This window comes from Opisthorchis viverrini (assembly GCF_000715545.1).
Source record: "Opisthorchis viverrini unplaced genomic scaffold opera_v5_664, whole genome shotgun sequence".
In the NCBI taxonomy this organism is placed as follows: domain Eukaryota; kingdom Metazoa; phylum Platyhelminthes; class Trematoda; order Opisthorchiida; family Opisthorchiidae; genus Opisthorchis; species Opisthorchis viverrini.
This window is the reverse complement of record NW_008752333.1, coordinates 15,632-29,890: the sequence shown is the minus strand read 5'-3', so window position 1 is coordinate 29,890 and position 14,259 is coordinate 15,632. Positions and strand designations below refer to the sequence as shown.

The window sequence follows — 14,259 nt, the reverse complement described above, 5'->3', positions numbered from 1 at the left end:
TATTGGTTAGGCTTCAGCGGGGAATGCAAAGCTCGAGGAAGTTCATTCGTCAAGGCGCGAACTTACTGACCCGAAGGTTGCGCTTTGAACTCAACCACTGCATCTTGACTGCTCCGGTCAGTGTTCGGGTAACCTGCCCTTATCCGAGCCCTCATGCTTCCTTCGGGTGCAGACGCCGAAAGAGTGTTACAACTGGACGATTGGTTGATTGATCTTGATTGGCTGGGGGGGGGGGGCAACATAGGAACGTAGGTCCCAGCTTTTGATCGGCATCTGCGCGTCTTGTCAAGACTGACCAAACTTTTTCTATGTTCCGAGTTGGGGGAAATCTCGGTAGGTTCCCAAGCTTATTCACCGCACGGATGCTTGTTCACTTTCTGCCAGGTCGTGATCAGCATCATCACGTTGCGATGTCGTGGCCTGGCTTTCGCGAGCCTTCCGCCAGCAGTCACTCTGAATCGCTCGGTAGACGGTGGTTGGACATACGTAACACATGCCCCTTGGACCGTAAACCAGAAACTGCAAAATGCCAGTAAGAGATTCAGTGTAGAGGCTGTGATGTAGTGTAAGCTAATCCTGCACTCACGCGCATCACGTCATTGGTCAGAATCACAGCTCACTTCTGATTGTTTCCCAGCATTGATCTGCAAGGCGAATCAGCTGATGAACGAACAATGAACGCCCCATCCGATTATTGTGGGGAAGGCCTTCTCTCATGAAGCATGTTGCTTCACACACCATCGAATTCTACTTAATTGTTGTCCGAATAAGATACGCTTTGATCAAATTTGGCTTCTTTAAAAGTGATTTACTCACTTAGCTCGTTTCGTCGCCTTAAGTGGGTCCCAACGAGGACAACAACGTTTGGATGAGGACATTTTGTGCCATCACACTGAACCGCGGTTACTTTCCTCAGTTGTGTGTGATTTTTATGCTGTTGCCCCAAAGGCAAAGTAAGATTGACTCTGCGTCTTGATCACGTTGAGCCTGGTCGAACTTGCAGTCCCACTTCCACAGTCACCCAAATGGTTTTTTCCTTTGAAGGGACATCGTCTGAAATTAGTTCACTGACGGACTATTGCATTCTGTCTGTAAATGCGCTTGGTTTTAGGCAGTTTGATCCTCATGTCTCACTGGTCAGTGGTGGCCTCTAGAGTGACCTTGCAACAACCACAATCACTGAATCCCACTTCTAGATCTGCTCCCGGATGAGGTCTCTTGAGTCTGCTGCCACTTATTACTGTTGTTCTTCACTATATCATTCTTATTGTTGTCAGTACTGTTATTATTTGTTATTTAATCTACTTGATGTTCACCACACGAATTCAGGTTTGCGAAACTAGACTGACGATAAATAGACTTCTCGAATAACGTACTACTGGTTGAAGTAGCACACGAAACTTTCTCTTTGCGTGTTGTGAACCAGTTCATTGATACAAGCGTTGCTCAGTGGTTAAGACGGAAACTAAGTGACTTGGAGTGTGTGGTTCGAACCCAACTCGGCATCTCGACTGCTTCTGTCTAGGCTTGAGCAACCTGTCAGTATCCCAGCCCTCGCGCTCCCCTTGGCTAGCATGGCAGCTAGGCATCGAAAGGATTCAGTGAACCATGCACTGCCATCCGACTGTTCAAACTGGCATTATTGTTTATTAGGGGGCGAGATGACTCAAATGGCTAGAGCGCGAATTTACTGACCGGAAGGTCTGTGGTTCAAACCCGACCTCTGCCTTTCGACTTCCCCTGTCTAGGCTTGGGCAACCTGGCAGTATCCCTCATGCTTCCTTCCGGTAGCATGGCAGCTAGGCACCGGAAAGGTGTTATAGCTGAACGATTTTTTCATGGTTTATTGACGACACTCTACTCTACTCTACTCTTCAAGCCCGTTTAGTAGACGAAACCAGCCGACGCACCATGCACATTCACTACTTGATTTTCGTCAGAATCTCCTCCACATTTTGTTGCATTTCAGTCGAAGCGGGGCTTAGAAAGAATCCAACTTTACGCGTTGCTTGTCTACATGTGTTCGGCCTTCGCCCACCTGCTTACGCAGTGCTTCAGCCCACACAATCCGAGCAACTCACTTCTTTCGGATAAGGTGAGTAAACTTAACCGCATTCCGTGAGGACAAATGTAGCGGTCGTTCATTGTCTGTGTGATGTCTCTACATCCGCTTGGGCACACCCCCGGTTCCATCATTCCCCATCTGTTTTTGTGTTTTTTCTCGCTAGGCTGCTCTCGTTTAACTCAGATTTCACCTTAAGTTTACTGACGACACTCTACTCTACTCTACTCTTCAAGCCCGTTTAGTAGACGAAACCAGCCGACGCACCATGCACATTCACTACTTGATTTTCGTCAGAATCTCCTCCACATTTTGTTGCATTTCAGTCGAAGCGGGGCTTAGAAAGAATCCAACTTTACGCGTTGCTTGTCTACATGTGTTCGGCCTTCGCCCACCTGCTTACGCAGTGCTTCAGCCCACACAATCCGAGCAACTCACTTCTTTCGGATAAGGTGAGTAAACTTAACCGCATTCCGTGAGGACAAATGTGACGGTCGTTCATTGTCTGTGTGATGTCTCTACATCCGCTTGGGCACACCCCCGGTTCCATCATTCCCCATCTGTTTTTGTGTTTTTTCTCGCTAGGCTGCTCTCGTTTAACTCAGATTTCACCTTAAAAGTAACGTGGTGCTGGAAATTTTATTTTCCAGTGTCCCAAACCTCGCTGTTCTCTATCGTACGGATAGAAATTCTTTTTAGATACTTGTGCATCTCACAAAGGTATTTGGTGGCAAATATGGGCAAAGTAAGGTAAAAATGGATGCGAACAGCACACAGATGAATTCTATTGACATACTCTCGACCCGTTCCTATAGCAGAAAGTATTCATAGTGGTGGGGTTCGAGAGCAGTGCTTATTCATTGTGCCGAGAATGCGGACCCAATACTTGGGGGGTCCATCGAATCCCGAACTAAAGTTTCCCGCGTCAATCAGCTGTGATTCTCACTTTCACTCTGTTGGATAGTTCGGCTCCTCGGAACGAAGCGCTGGTAGTCGGAACCAGTAGTACCATTGGGGAATGGAAATCAAACGTCTGCACCCTATCGGTTCCCTTGTCTGTTACGTTACCGGTCCCACGTGACACCCTAGTCGACTGCACGTTGTCTGGTTGTGATAGCAACCGAATATTTTGATTAGCGGACAGTTTCATCATGTTATTGTGATTTTAGGCATAGCGATAGTTTGACAGGCCCCAATTTCAATGACCTTGATCAAAGCATCACCATCGACAACGTATCTCTCTGCTTGTAGTTCAAAAAAACGGGTGAAATAAGGCAGTGTAAGTGGCACCAAAGAGAGAACAAGGAAACCAATGGTCAGGGATGAAGGATAATGTAGCAGAGCGTAACCAGTCTCGCTTGGGGTCTTTTCTTTCGACGTGGGCTTGTACGGATGTTGTTTTACTCCGAGGTCAACTGCTGCTGACAACATGAAGCAATCAGTTCATTGATCTATCGGTCACATGACCAAACCGTTGTGTGATACTATTGGTTTGCGTTGCTTGGTTAGGAACCTAGCCGTGGACAGAGTTTAGCCTAAGGTTATAGACGGCCTTATCTATTCAACAAAAGAATGGACAACTAAACGGCTTCGACGAGAGGCTCAACTGAATTCGGCTGAATGTTTCGTTTATGATGGTCTCCTGCACAAAGCCGTTCCTGGTCGATATACGGTATTCGAAGTTTTCAGTAACCTCATGGGTAGCGTGTTACATCTAAACTGTGGAATGTTGTCATCGGAAATTTTCTAAATATTGACTCCGTACATTCTGCTTACATCTTCATAGTTCGCACCTTTCGTTCACCTTTTTGGTTTGTGGCACGCTTCTAGTTGAGGTACAGTTGCTTCTTCCAGGAGAGAACCCGGTGAGGGCCAGGTGTATTTGACCAAACAATGTTGAACTGATGGCTTGGGGTTCGGAAAGCCCAATTGATGGTGTTCAGCGCTGGCACCTTGTCAACAGTGTCATTGGTGTCGCGCAGCTCAAACCCTATATCCCGGCATCGAAATAGCTCTAATCACCATCATCGACAGCATATCATCATTGTTCAACACCGATGCTTTACTGCCGTACAACCATGATTTATTTGAAAGCTTTATTGTAAAGAAAAGAGTAAAGGTGTACGGGGGAGGGACGTAGCACTACCTTATCACAATCATTCCGAAGTGTCTATACCTCCAGACATTCACTTAGGCTATCTGGATATAAACTGACAACAAGAACGTCACTGACATCGGTTGGCAGCCATATCTTGTAGTGTCTCCAACCGGGCACATTGAGGATCACGTGGTCCCCATCCTGCAAGGCGAGTAGCACCGACGTCCCTTGAGATTCAGGGATAAACCATCCTGACGCCATAGGTGTCTCAAATTAGCAAATGCGGCCCGAGCCTTGGAGATTCGTGCATTCGCCTCATCTGTCACACTACAACCAGAACTAATACAACATCCAAGATACGTAAAACGCTCCAGTACCTCTCCCTGGATTGTAAGTGGCGTTTTCAGTGACTGCATGTCCACGAGCATGACCTCACACTTTGTGGGTGCAAAGTGCCTATCAAAGGACGGGGATGACTTTGGTCAATTCATCCAAAAACACCTGCGCCTTCTTCTCCTCTTCAAAGATGAGAACGATGTCGTCCGCACATTCCAGATCGACAAGGTTTTCTTCACAGGCTATTTGAACACCAGGGTTTTGGAGACTTTCCATCTCTAAAGCTTTAGATTTTTCGCTGTTCAACGACCGAAAATATGATTACTTCAAAATAATCGCTTTGTTGTATCGTGCGGTGGCCGAGCTATTTGGTTACGCCTGTGCTGAGTCTGCCAGACTACGCAATAGGGAGAAGACAGAGAACTTGGGATACGACTGTATTATAAGGACAAAACATACAGAGCGTCTGCGTGATATATAGGATGACTAAATGGCCAAATATATTCGTTCACATGCTCGCTCCGTACAGCCAATGGCGGTGTTCCGGTCGTAAACACTCAGGCCCTCTAAGCTGGTCGTATGTTGCTAAGCCGTGTTTGGTGGGAGCCGCCAACTCACCTACTTTCCGGACGTGTCGTACCGAAGGTGACCTTGGGGATGCGTCACTCTCTGCACTTGTGCTTTTTTTTGCTGTCTGGGCGCGTCCTGACACGCTTTTATCCCAAAATCGCGTTAGGTAGTTTCTGGTTCCTATGTGTCACAACTAGGGGCAACCAGTACTGATTGGCTGGTTTGTTTATTGAAGTAAGTCAGTTCCCAATGAATCCAGTGCTTCACCCACCTTGGTGTGGACTCACTAGAATAATTACACGGGGATAGGAGAAGGACTGTCCAAACGAGAGTGATGTGACTGTGGATTCTACAAATCCCACAATCACCTACAACTAGCTGGATAAGCTTTTATTAATGCTCATATTCTGGCTTTTACATGAGTCGTTTATGTACAGTCCAAATTCAGGACAACAACGCATCCACTAATCTCCCGTTTGTTGCGCACGTTGCTTCGGTGAAACCTGGGCGGACAGAGATGTTTCCATGCATATCTCCGATTCCTACAGACTGTTCTTTCTTAGTTGTCACTAGATAGAACTGTCTATGTTTCGCCCAGTCGATATGCGCCCTAAGTGTTGGGCCTTCTCATGTGGCTCATTAACGGTTTGCTGTGATTTTGATGTCGCGAAAATGGTGTTCTCCTTGCTTTCCCAGCACTTGTTACATTTTGGTCTGTGGTTGTCATTCTGAAGAAGTGATCCAATAGTTGTTGATTCCTGCCTTATTCTGAGGTTCTCGTACGCAGCTTTATACCTCACGGTGGGCCGTCAGACCAACCCGAATTCATGCTCTGTCGGCACTCCCTAATTCAGCATCAGTATTGCTATAGCTTGTGAATAATATTCAAGAACGGCTTGGTCCAAGCCTCTTCATCATTTAATCTCCAAGGGTCAAAAGAAGTCTATCAATTCGGAGGGAGATGACCAAGACTCCCCCCACTGGCTCCGAGGCAGAAGAGTGTTTTGGCAGCCATAAAAATTTCTCATGTGAGATAGACCCTAGTCCAGCCCGTCGTTCTCGAAATGCTGTGGAATCCGTTTGAGTGCACTGATTGATATTCAATAGCGATGAGTGATTCTAACTCCTCTCTCATCCGTACGCCGACCATTTTTCAGAACGCCTGTCCGGAACTGTGGGTATCTGTGCCTTCCCTGTGGTGCTTCACCTGGTTGTCAGGGTAAGCTTTTGGTTGTTTTTCTGTTTACATGCCACGGTTTTTCATTTCCCGAAGGTACTTCTTGTGTCCTTTGATTGCATTTTGAGTTTTTCGATGTTTCTCTTCGAAGCATTCATGGTAGTTAGGCGAACAGATCGGTCGTTCGCATCAATCACCTCAGTAGTATCTCAGCCTCCATGTTTTCTTCTTGTTAATGGCACTCATGTATCGAAATCAATGAGCGATTACGTGTTTTCGTTTGTTCCGGTGACTCTTCTCAGTAGGCTGTGGAACCTTCACGGTCAATTACCGAATTTAAAGAACTGACACAGAAAAGGCCTTCAGGTTTTATTTGAAAATATCGATGCGAAATACTAGGGGTTTGTGGTTGATGCAGTATAGTAATTTCTTGGCGATTTATTGATCGATATCCTCTGTTTAAGAACATCCCACATGGCAATAACCCTGTAGTTTCGGACTGACGATTCTAACAGAGCAGTCCTTGTGTTCATCACTGACGAATGGTTTGTTCACCACATTTGGCTTTTCTGAATCACTTTCATCAATTCTGTCGGCTGTCTTCATTTCAGTTCCGACCTGAGTGATTTTTGTGAAGCATTTTCGCATTTCGTACAAACTGCATTGAACCTTTCCGTGAGCCCTCGAAAAACTCTCCAGCAAATGAACGCTCCTCACTTGACTTCAGCTCACTGCTGAATCTTTTCAGCTGTTAAGATTGCAATATGAACACACAAAAAATCGACCGCTCAGCCCAAATAGCAGCCATGCAAGCCTAGTGGAAGCGACCGATGAGGTCAGTGGTGCTCGTGTATCAAACCTACTCCCCCTGCTCCCGTCTAGGCTTGGGCAACCCGGCAGTACCTCGGCCCTCGTGCTTCCTTCAGGTGGCATGTCAGCTAGGCACCGAAGAGATGTTACGGCTGGACGGCTTTCCGTTCCTCCAGAGCAATAATAATATACAACGCGAACAAACTGACCAGAACATAGCCTCCAACGCTTGGCTATAGTCCCCCGTTATTTCATTTCCAGGTGACCGAAACTGTAGCAGCTGGAACCAATGTATATGGTACAATGGTTTATAGCTGACTAATTGATTGATCGATTGTCTACCCAAGTCGAGGTGTTTTACTGGGCTATCGGAATGTGTGGTTTTCGGGGCCGGTCTCTTCTAACCCGTCCTTCCTCAAAGAAAATACTCATCACTGTTTTCATAAATGTGGATATGCTGATCACCTGGAGGAAATAATTTACCGTATTTCTATCGTGGAGGACAGTACGACTGTATCCTCGAATCACCTAGTAATCGTGTCAGCACGGAGCTTCATGGCTCTGTGTCTGGCTTCTCTTCTTAACATGGTAGCTGTTCAAGTATAAGCCCCTTTCGGCGCCTAGCTGCCTTGCTGTCAGAAGGAGGGACATAGAGCCTAAGCCTGGACGGGAGCGGTCGACATATCAGAGTCGGGTTCGGCTTGAGGCATCTCAAGCTCAGCATGAAATTGAGAAACGAAGTTTCCACAGAAATGGCCTTCGGTATCATTCTGGCACCGCAGACAGACTAACACATCAATGTGTCAGTTTTTGGTCAGGGCGCAGATCACTGGTGAGCAACAAAAACCCACCGAGAATCAATTATTCATTACTTAAGCCTATTACCGTTTTAGTTCTTGTGTACCACTATTCGTAACTTCAGTACGTGGTCGATTAGTTGACCCCAATCTCAATGTGCCCCCCCCCCCCGTACAAGGGAATCTGAGGCTTTGTGAGTGTAACGAATCAAACTAGGAGTTAAGCGAATGCTTCTCTTTGACGGCTAACTATTTGAGTTTGGCACATTAAGTAGAGGTGCAGAAATTTAGGAAAAGATGTGAGCTCAGTCATCATCATCATCATTACCATTGTCAGCTGTAAGAACCGTGTACTTGTCGTCCTGTCGTACAGTGGTTGTGGCTGCCACAGTTTCGTTCACCGGTGATTCGGAGAGGTGGGGTAGGTAGCTGCGCATTGGAGGTGGGAGCTGATAAATTAGTGCATAAATACAGCACTGTAGGTGGACTGTTAAGGGGGGAGGTTGGGAAGGGAGCTATGCGCTGAAGGCAATAGCTTGGATGCATGAGCGCCATTAAGGGTGCGACTGGGCCATGTCTGGCAATTCCTCGGTCACGTTTTCCACATAGTACTAGTATTCGCAATCAGTTTAATCTTCCAGTTATTCCCAGCATGCCTGATAGTTCAGTTTTTATGACTATGCTGAGACCTAAACAGTCAGAGAATGAGCGAATTTGGCGGAATTCTGAGCAAAAAGCTTGTCAAGATGTTGCTTGCTCTTTAGTTGTCTTACTCTTTAGGGGCCATCTGAGATCCACTCAGATGGACCTAACCGTGGAGACGAATTTTCGAGAGATCAGCTTTAACCGGCTTTATAAAAAGCGGTCATTTCTGATTATGATCTGCCCAAAAAGGATACGATCGCATCATCAGGATATGGTGAATTTTGAAATCCTAGGGTACCATATCACTCAACAAAGTTTCTACATTGGCAGGCCATGATGGTATCCTCTGAAAGTTAGTGTATACTTTCTAATGGATTCAATGCACTTTGAGATGTACGGTTCAGCGATCTTTGTGCTTCTTTGTATGTATGTATGTATGTCCAATTTGGAGCTGTTTTTTTAATATTAGGTTGAGCCCTGCTCTTTGTCACTTTTGGCCCACTTCTTGGTCATTTGTGATGGCTCACACGCACTATGTCGGTAACACTTGTACAACCAAGCACTATCTACTTAGCCGTACAAAGGATATGGAGACCCCGTTTAGCTGAACCGCTGTCTTGGTCACCGAATCCGCTCTTCGGATCATCCACAAAACGAAGAAGTCTAACTCAGTCTAACTCATTTGCAAATCAATTTGGTTTTCACGAGAGACTCAACTGAATCTCTCGTTTGTGATAGTCTACAACTGAATGTGCTGCACACAGGCCACCTCATGTTTCAGTTGGCACGATATTCGAGATATCGCAGTATATTTTCATAAAGGAAGCTACTCACAAGGTTGCTGAAAACTCTTCCACAACCCACGACCGGTTTCGCTCTTCTTGGGGCTCATTAGGTAGGCGCAGTCCCTCAGTTTCCGTCAACCTTATGTTCTACTTGAATCTCGGGGACTGCGCCTCCCTGATGAGCCCCAAGAAGGGCGAAACGGGTTGTGGGCTGTCGAAGAGTTTTCAGCAGCATTGTGAGTAGTTTCCTTTACGAAAGGTCTGACTCAGGTCTTGAGCTTTTTGATGGCCTTCCGTTCATTCAACTCGCTTGTCCAACCTGCTTCGTCCCGCATAATGCTCACGGGATTCCTACGTCTCACACGATACGGCATGAAAACCGGTGACATACTCAGCAGCTGAAACGCCCGTTAGGTATGTGGGCATGATGGAACTGGTTTCACAGACAAACTCATTTCGCTAAGCTATCAAGAAGTCAAAATTTTGAAAACCAATATTTTTAATGTCTCGTCATCAGGTCATCACATAGCTAGCGGTTAAACTAACGGTGATGGCTGGAATGGAAGGTTCTTCTCGATTAGGTGTTTGAAATAAATGGGAAACGTAGGAACGACTTGATGGATAAAATAGGAAAATGTATAAATTTCACCATTCTGGTAGCAAACAGATTTGTCCACACTTACACTTTTCCCTATCTGGAATTAATGATAGTGGCGACCCGTAATGCGTATATTCTCTGACGAGAAAGCGTCACGTTTAAAGCCCATTTGAAATGATCACCTTCAACTCGTCCTGCCGTTGTCCTCTTTAGGCGGGTTTTCCCCCTTCATTTTATGAAAACCATTAGAGCTTCTTGTACAGACTGCTCAATTGGGATCATTCACTCAATTAATTAAATCCAGGTTTTATTGCTTCCCGTTCACTTGAGCAACATTACTCTGAATGCGAGCTGCGAAATGTCTTTACCCCTTTATTAGGCGGTCAACGAAATCCTTTGCCTCTTTGACAACCAGTGGCTTTTTGAGCCGTATGATGCTAACTTGCGCATCGAATCTATACTGATCACCGCACTAAAATACCGCACCATGCGTTTTTCTAAAAGCGATTGGTCGATTTCGCTCTCACAAGCAGTAACTCGTGGTAGACTGTCATTGGTAGCCATAAGATAATTTTCTGTATCTATTTTATTCATTCTAGTATCATCTGGGAGGCTTTCCGTGGTCGCGTCCAACGCCCTGAAGACGTGTTTTCAGTCCGTCCAATCGACGCAGTCGAACCGAATTTCCGTCTGTTTCAAACAGCCTGGGAAAAATGTATCACCCGTTTTCATCCTCGTAAAAGGAAACCCAGGTAGTCTTATGAATCGACCTTGTTAACGCTTTTATCTCCCATGTGAACACTCGTGTGGCTTGTGAATAACAAAGCCCGATGAAAATAGGTGTATGCACCGGCTCTGATTTAAAATACTACTCATCCCTGTTGGTGTGGCGTCTTCGTACTAAGGTATTCTGACTGTCCGTTTTGGAACTTCGCATATTTCATGATATTCAACAGATACAACCCAATCGGCTGGACAATCCCACGACTTTTTTCGATTCTCGAAGGTCACCAGGACTTTGAATCGAGCGATTGATAAGTGGACATGTGTAAGTTGTAATGGGTGTGGAACACAACCCACGCTCCTTATGCTATGATTAGCATTGGAAGACGAGAAACTCAAAACGATTCTCTACCCGACCACCATGTAACCTGTAACTGCGTGAGCATTAGTCACAGCGCTCCTACCTTGTTTACAGTGGCTCTGTTCGACCTCGACGCACTCAGGATTGTTTCAGGCGCACCGCAATTTATGTGCCTGCATGTAATTCAGTAGCCGAATGCTAAAGTCGGTCTCGACGACCCAATAACGGTCACCTGACCATCTCGCGGACGTGTCAACTTATCCTACGTATTCCTAGGAGAAAAATGGGGTTCCAGAACGAACAGTTACGTGACTTTGAGTTCAAGACTGTCCCACGGAAAGGTCCTTCTTCCAACGAACCGTGTGTGCAGGCTTCCACTCCTATAATTTTCCATTTGAATCTCTACACAGGCTTGTAAAAGCGAAGCGGGAATTGCTTTTTCACAAGGAACGTTGATTGTAGCTTTCGAAACTTATGGATCACAAATTATCCCGTATCGTTTTTACGACGGTAACGTTGTATAAGACGTAAATGTTTGGATCTCGGTGCCAGATCGTTTTTTGTTTTAGTCCAGCTTACTATTCAGTCACCTGTGTTGAGGTGGGGCCCAGGGCGTCACGTTCGTCTGTGTGGTGACAGTTTGCAACGGCTCTCCATACCTTTCGCGGTCAATTTGTACAGATGCCTTACTTTACAGCTTTGCCGTGGCTGTGCTACTTCGTGTAACCATCGCCTCTTGCCTTCTCAGATCCGTATCATCTGACGATCGCTTAGTCTTACTAAGCGAAACCGATGAAAATCCTGACAACTTGAATGCGCAACAGGAAGTTCTTGATGGCTCGGTGCCTACCGTCGCTTTTCGCCCATCAGCAGCTGACAGGAAAAAGTTCGCCAAGACCGGTTCTCAGGACCCATCTCCAAAACCAGAGACGGGACATAAAGTGGAAAAGCGTGAACATGCAGTTGCGCTGCTCTCCGCTTTAGGATCTGCCTTTGGAGGTCGTTTGCTAGTTGCTGGCTCTTCCNNGCTGATAAGCACCTTCTTGAACTATGCTTCACCGATATTTCTGGGGTGAGTTTTTCCTTCGTTCAGTGTTCCGCCGGATATCAGTGTGGATTTGGTTTAAACACCGCCTCCTTCTGTCCGCGAGATGGCCCAGGTGGTTAGAGCGTGAATTTACCGACCGGAAGGTCCGTAGTTCGAACCCGACCTCTGCCTCTCGACTTCCCCTGTCTAGGCCTGGGCGACCTGGCGGTATCCCAGCCCTCGTGCCTCCTTCATGTGACATGGCAGCTAGGCACTGAAAGGGTGCTCTCGCCTCATTCTTCTGTAGCCTTAGTTCGAAAATCGGTTTTCGTTGAAAGCGATTCGTGACTCGGTGATTTTTTACCCTCAATTCTCAAAAACTGATAAATAGTACACAATTACTGCGCGATAACCAAGTATAACACGCTTGCTGGTGTCCCGAATCGAGGAGCTAGAAGAACAAGCTCTAACTTTAAAAGTATATTTATTTTCCACTGTAACACCTTTGGCACCCACCTGCGATTGTACTCGAAGGAAGCACGAGGGCTTAGATACTGCTAGGTTGTCCAAGCCTAGACAGCATCAGTTGAGATGCCATGCTTGGGTTCGAATCCAGAACCTTCCGGTCAAAAGCTCACGCCTGTGTAATGCTAGGATAAGCTCAACACCTGCTGATCGAATTTAAATTTGTTCGGCAAGTTTCCAGAAATTTTGTGCAACTCAGAAAATGTATGCCGTGGATGTGAAAACCAGGTCGCCGTTTTCCTACGGATCATGGGATTCATAGCCTTTCTTCAGAGTAAAAACACTCCTATAGAACAAAATTTCAAGAGAGGGGAAAAATCGATACTCTGGGGCTATAAAAAGTATCAAAAGCCGGCTTAGTTGTCTGCTGGTTACTCCCCCCGTGAGATGGTCTCTCCTTGGGGTGCCTTCTAAGGGATTACTGTAGTCGAGTCACTTTATTTCGTTCCTTGATTTTATCATTCCTTTGTTGCTCAGAATGGCTGCAGAATGTATGGATGCCCCAAATAATGGGCCTATTAGATGAACTTATGTCTTTTGGTGCCACTCAGCTGTCCCCTAATGTCCTACCATCATACTCAACCGCTTGTTTAAACTTCAGGTTTCTACTTCGTTTTCTTGCCTCCACTGACCGACCTGACTGGGAGGGTTATTTGATTGCAGTCGCCACAATCCTATTGTCCTTAGCTGCACTTGTCTGCGATCAACGTGGATTCTACCGAAGCTTGACCCTTGGCATATCACTACGGTCTGTGCTCACATCTGCAATCTATCGGAAGGTATGTTCACCTCAGTGCACTACGTAGTTAACGAGATCGAAACCCGCCGTTGAAGAATTTTCGAATCACAGTATTCTCACGGACTGAGTTCCTAATGTTTTACACAGTTGACTCTTGCGTTCAAGCCTCACCAACCACCGGTCGTGGTGATGTTATCATTTCTCTCCTTGAGCATGGTTTCGTATTCAAGAAACCCACAGAACCATCTCAGCACATCGCCCATACAGCTCTGAAGTCCGGGCAACTTTGTATTCGTTGTTCAACTGACAGTACGTGTAGTCGGTTCGTTTCACTGTCGGCTTACTGATTTCCCATAAGTGCGGACAACATTTCAACATTCTGCGTGTTCTATCCAACTGTCCATAGGAACATGCTATCCTTACGCTGTGAATCGCACAATTTCTGCTACTGTGATCATGTGTACGTCACTATCAGTCTCATGTCCGTCACGTTCGGTTACTTTTTGTGATATGCGGGAAAACTTCTATCTATTTCCCGTCCACCCATGTTTATTTTGGTTTCGTTTGTCTCGGTACACCTTCCAGTCCTTGAGGCTTTCTTCGGAGTCCCGAGCGAAGTACACTACCGGCGAGTTGCTCAACTTGCTGAGCGTTGATGTCAATCGAATCATGGAGTCTTTCAGTGAGTTTCGACTGTTGGACCGGTTTGGGGTTCCCCACGTGTATGTCTGACGATCCAGAATATCAAAGAGAAGAATTGGGTTCGAAGGCTGTGGTATTTTTTTACACAAAAATAAGCGAACAAACCTCAGTTGTTCACGTATATATTTGTAATGCACTATTCATAAAGTTGCTGAAAGTCTGTCGGCAGCCCATGACCGGTTTCGCCCATTTTGGTGCTCATTGGGTGGGCGCAGTCCTCGGGTTTCCGTCAACCTTATGTTCTACTTGAAACCAAATTGCAGGAAATTAGCCAATATACACTCATTTTCAAAAAGGGTGCGAA

The 14,259-nt window shown here is 46.1% G+C and overlaps 2 protein-coding genes across 2 annotated transcripts in view; both read left to right on the top strand.

The window, feature by feature from the left end:
- Positions 1-4,778, top strand: part of T265_11952 (hypothetical protein) — a gene marked incomplete at both ends in the record, with an annotated part of 9,382 nt that extends 4,604 nt beyond the window's left edge. Inside the window, 4 exons of the mRNA XM_009178796.1 lie at positions 1,970-2,095; positions 2,389-2,514; positions 4,026-4,198; positions 4,424-4,778. Of these exons, the coding sequence (XP_009177060.1) occupies positions 1,970-2,095; positions 2,389-2,514; positions 4,026-4,198; positions 4,424-4,778 (780 nt within the window). The remainder of the gene's footprint in view (positions 1-1,969; positions 2,096-2,388; positions 2,515-4,025; positions 4,199-4,423) is intronic.
- Positions 4,779-6,133: 1,355 nt separating this feature from the next.
- Positions 6,134-14,259, top strand: part of T265_11951 (hypothetical protein) — a gene marked incomplete at both ends in the record, with an annotated part of 23,391 nt that continues 15,265 nt past the window's right edge. The window contains 5 exons of the mRNA XM_009178795.1: positions 6,134-6,285; positions 10,478-10,630; positions 11,711-12,034; positions 13,116-13,293; positions 13,839-13,935. Of these exons, the coding sequence (XP_009177059.1) occupies positions 6,176-6,285; positions 10,478-10,630; positions 11,711-12,034; positions 13,116-13,293; positions 13,839-13,935 (862 nt within the window). The remainder of the gene's footprint in view (positions 6,286-10,477; positions 10,631-11,710; positions 12,035-13,115; positions 13,294-13,838; positions 13,936-14,259) is intronic.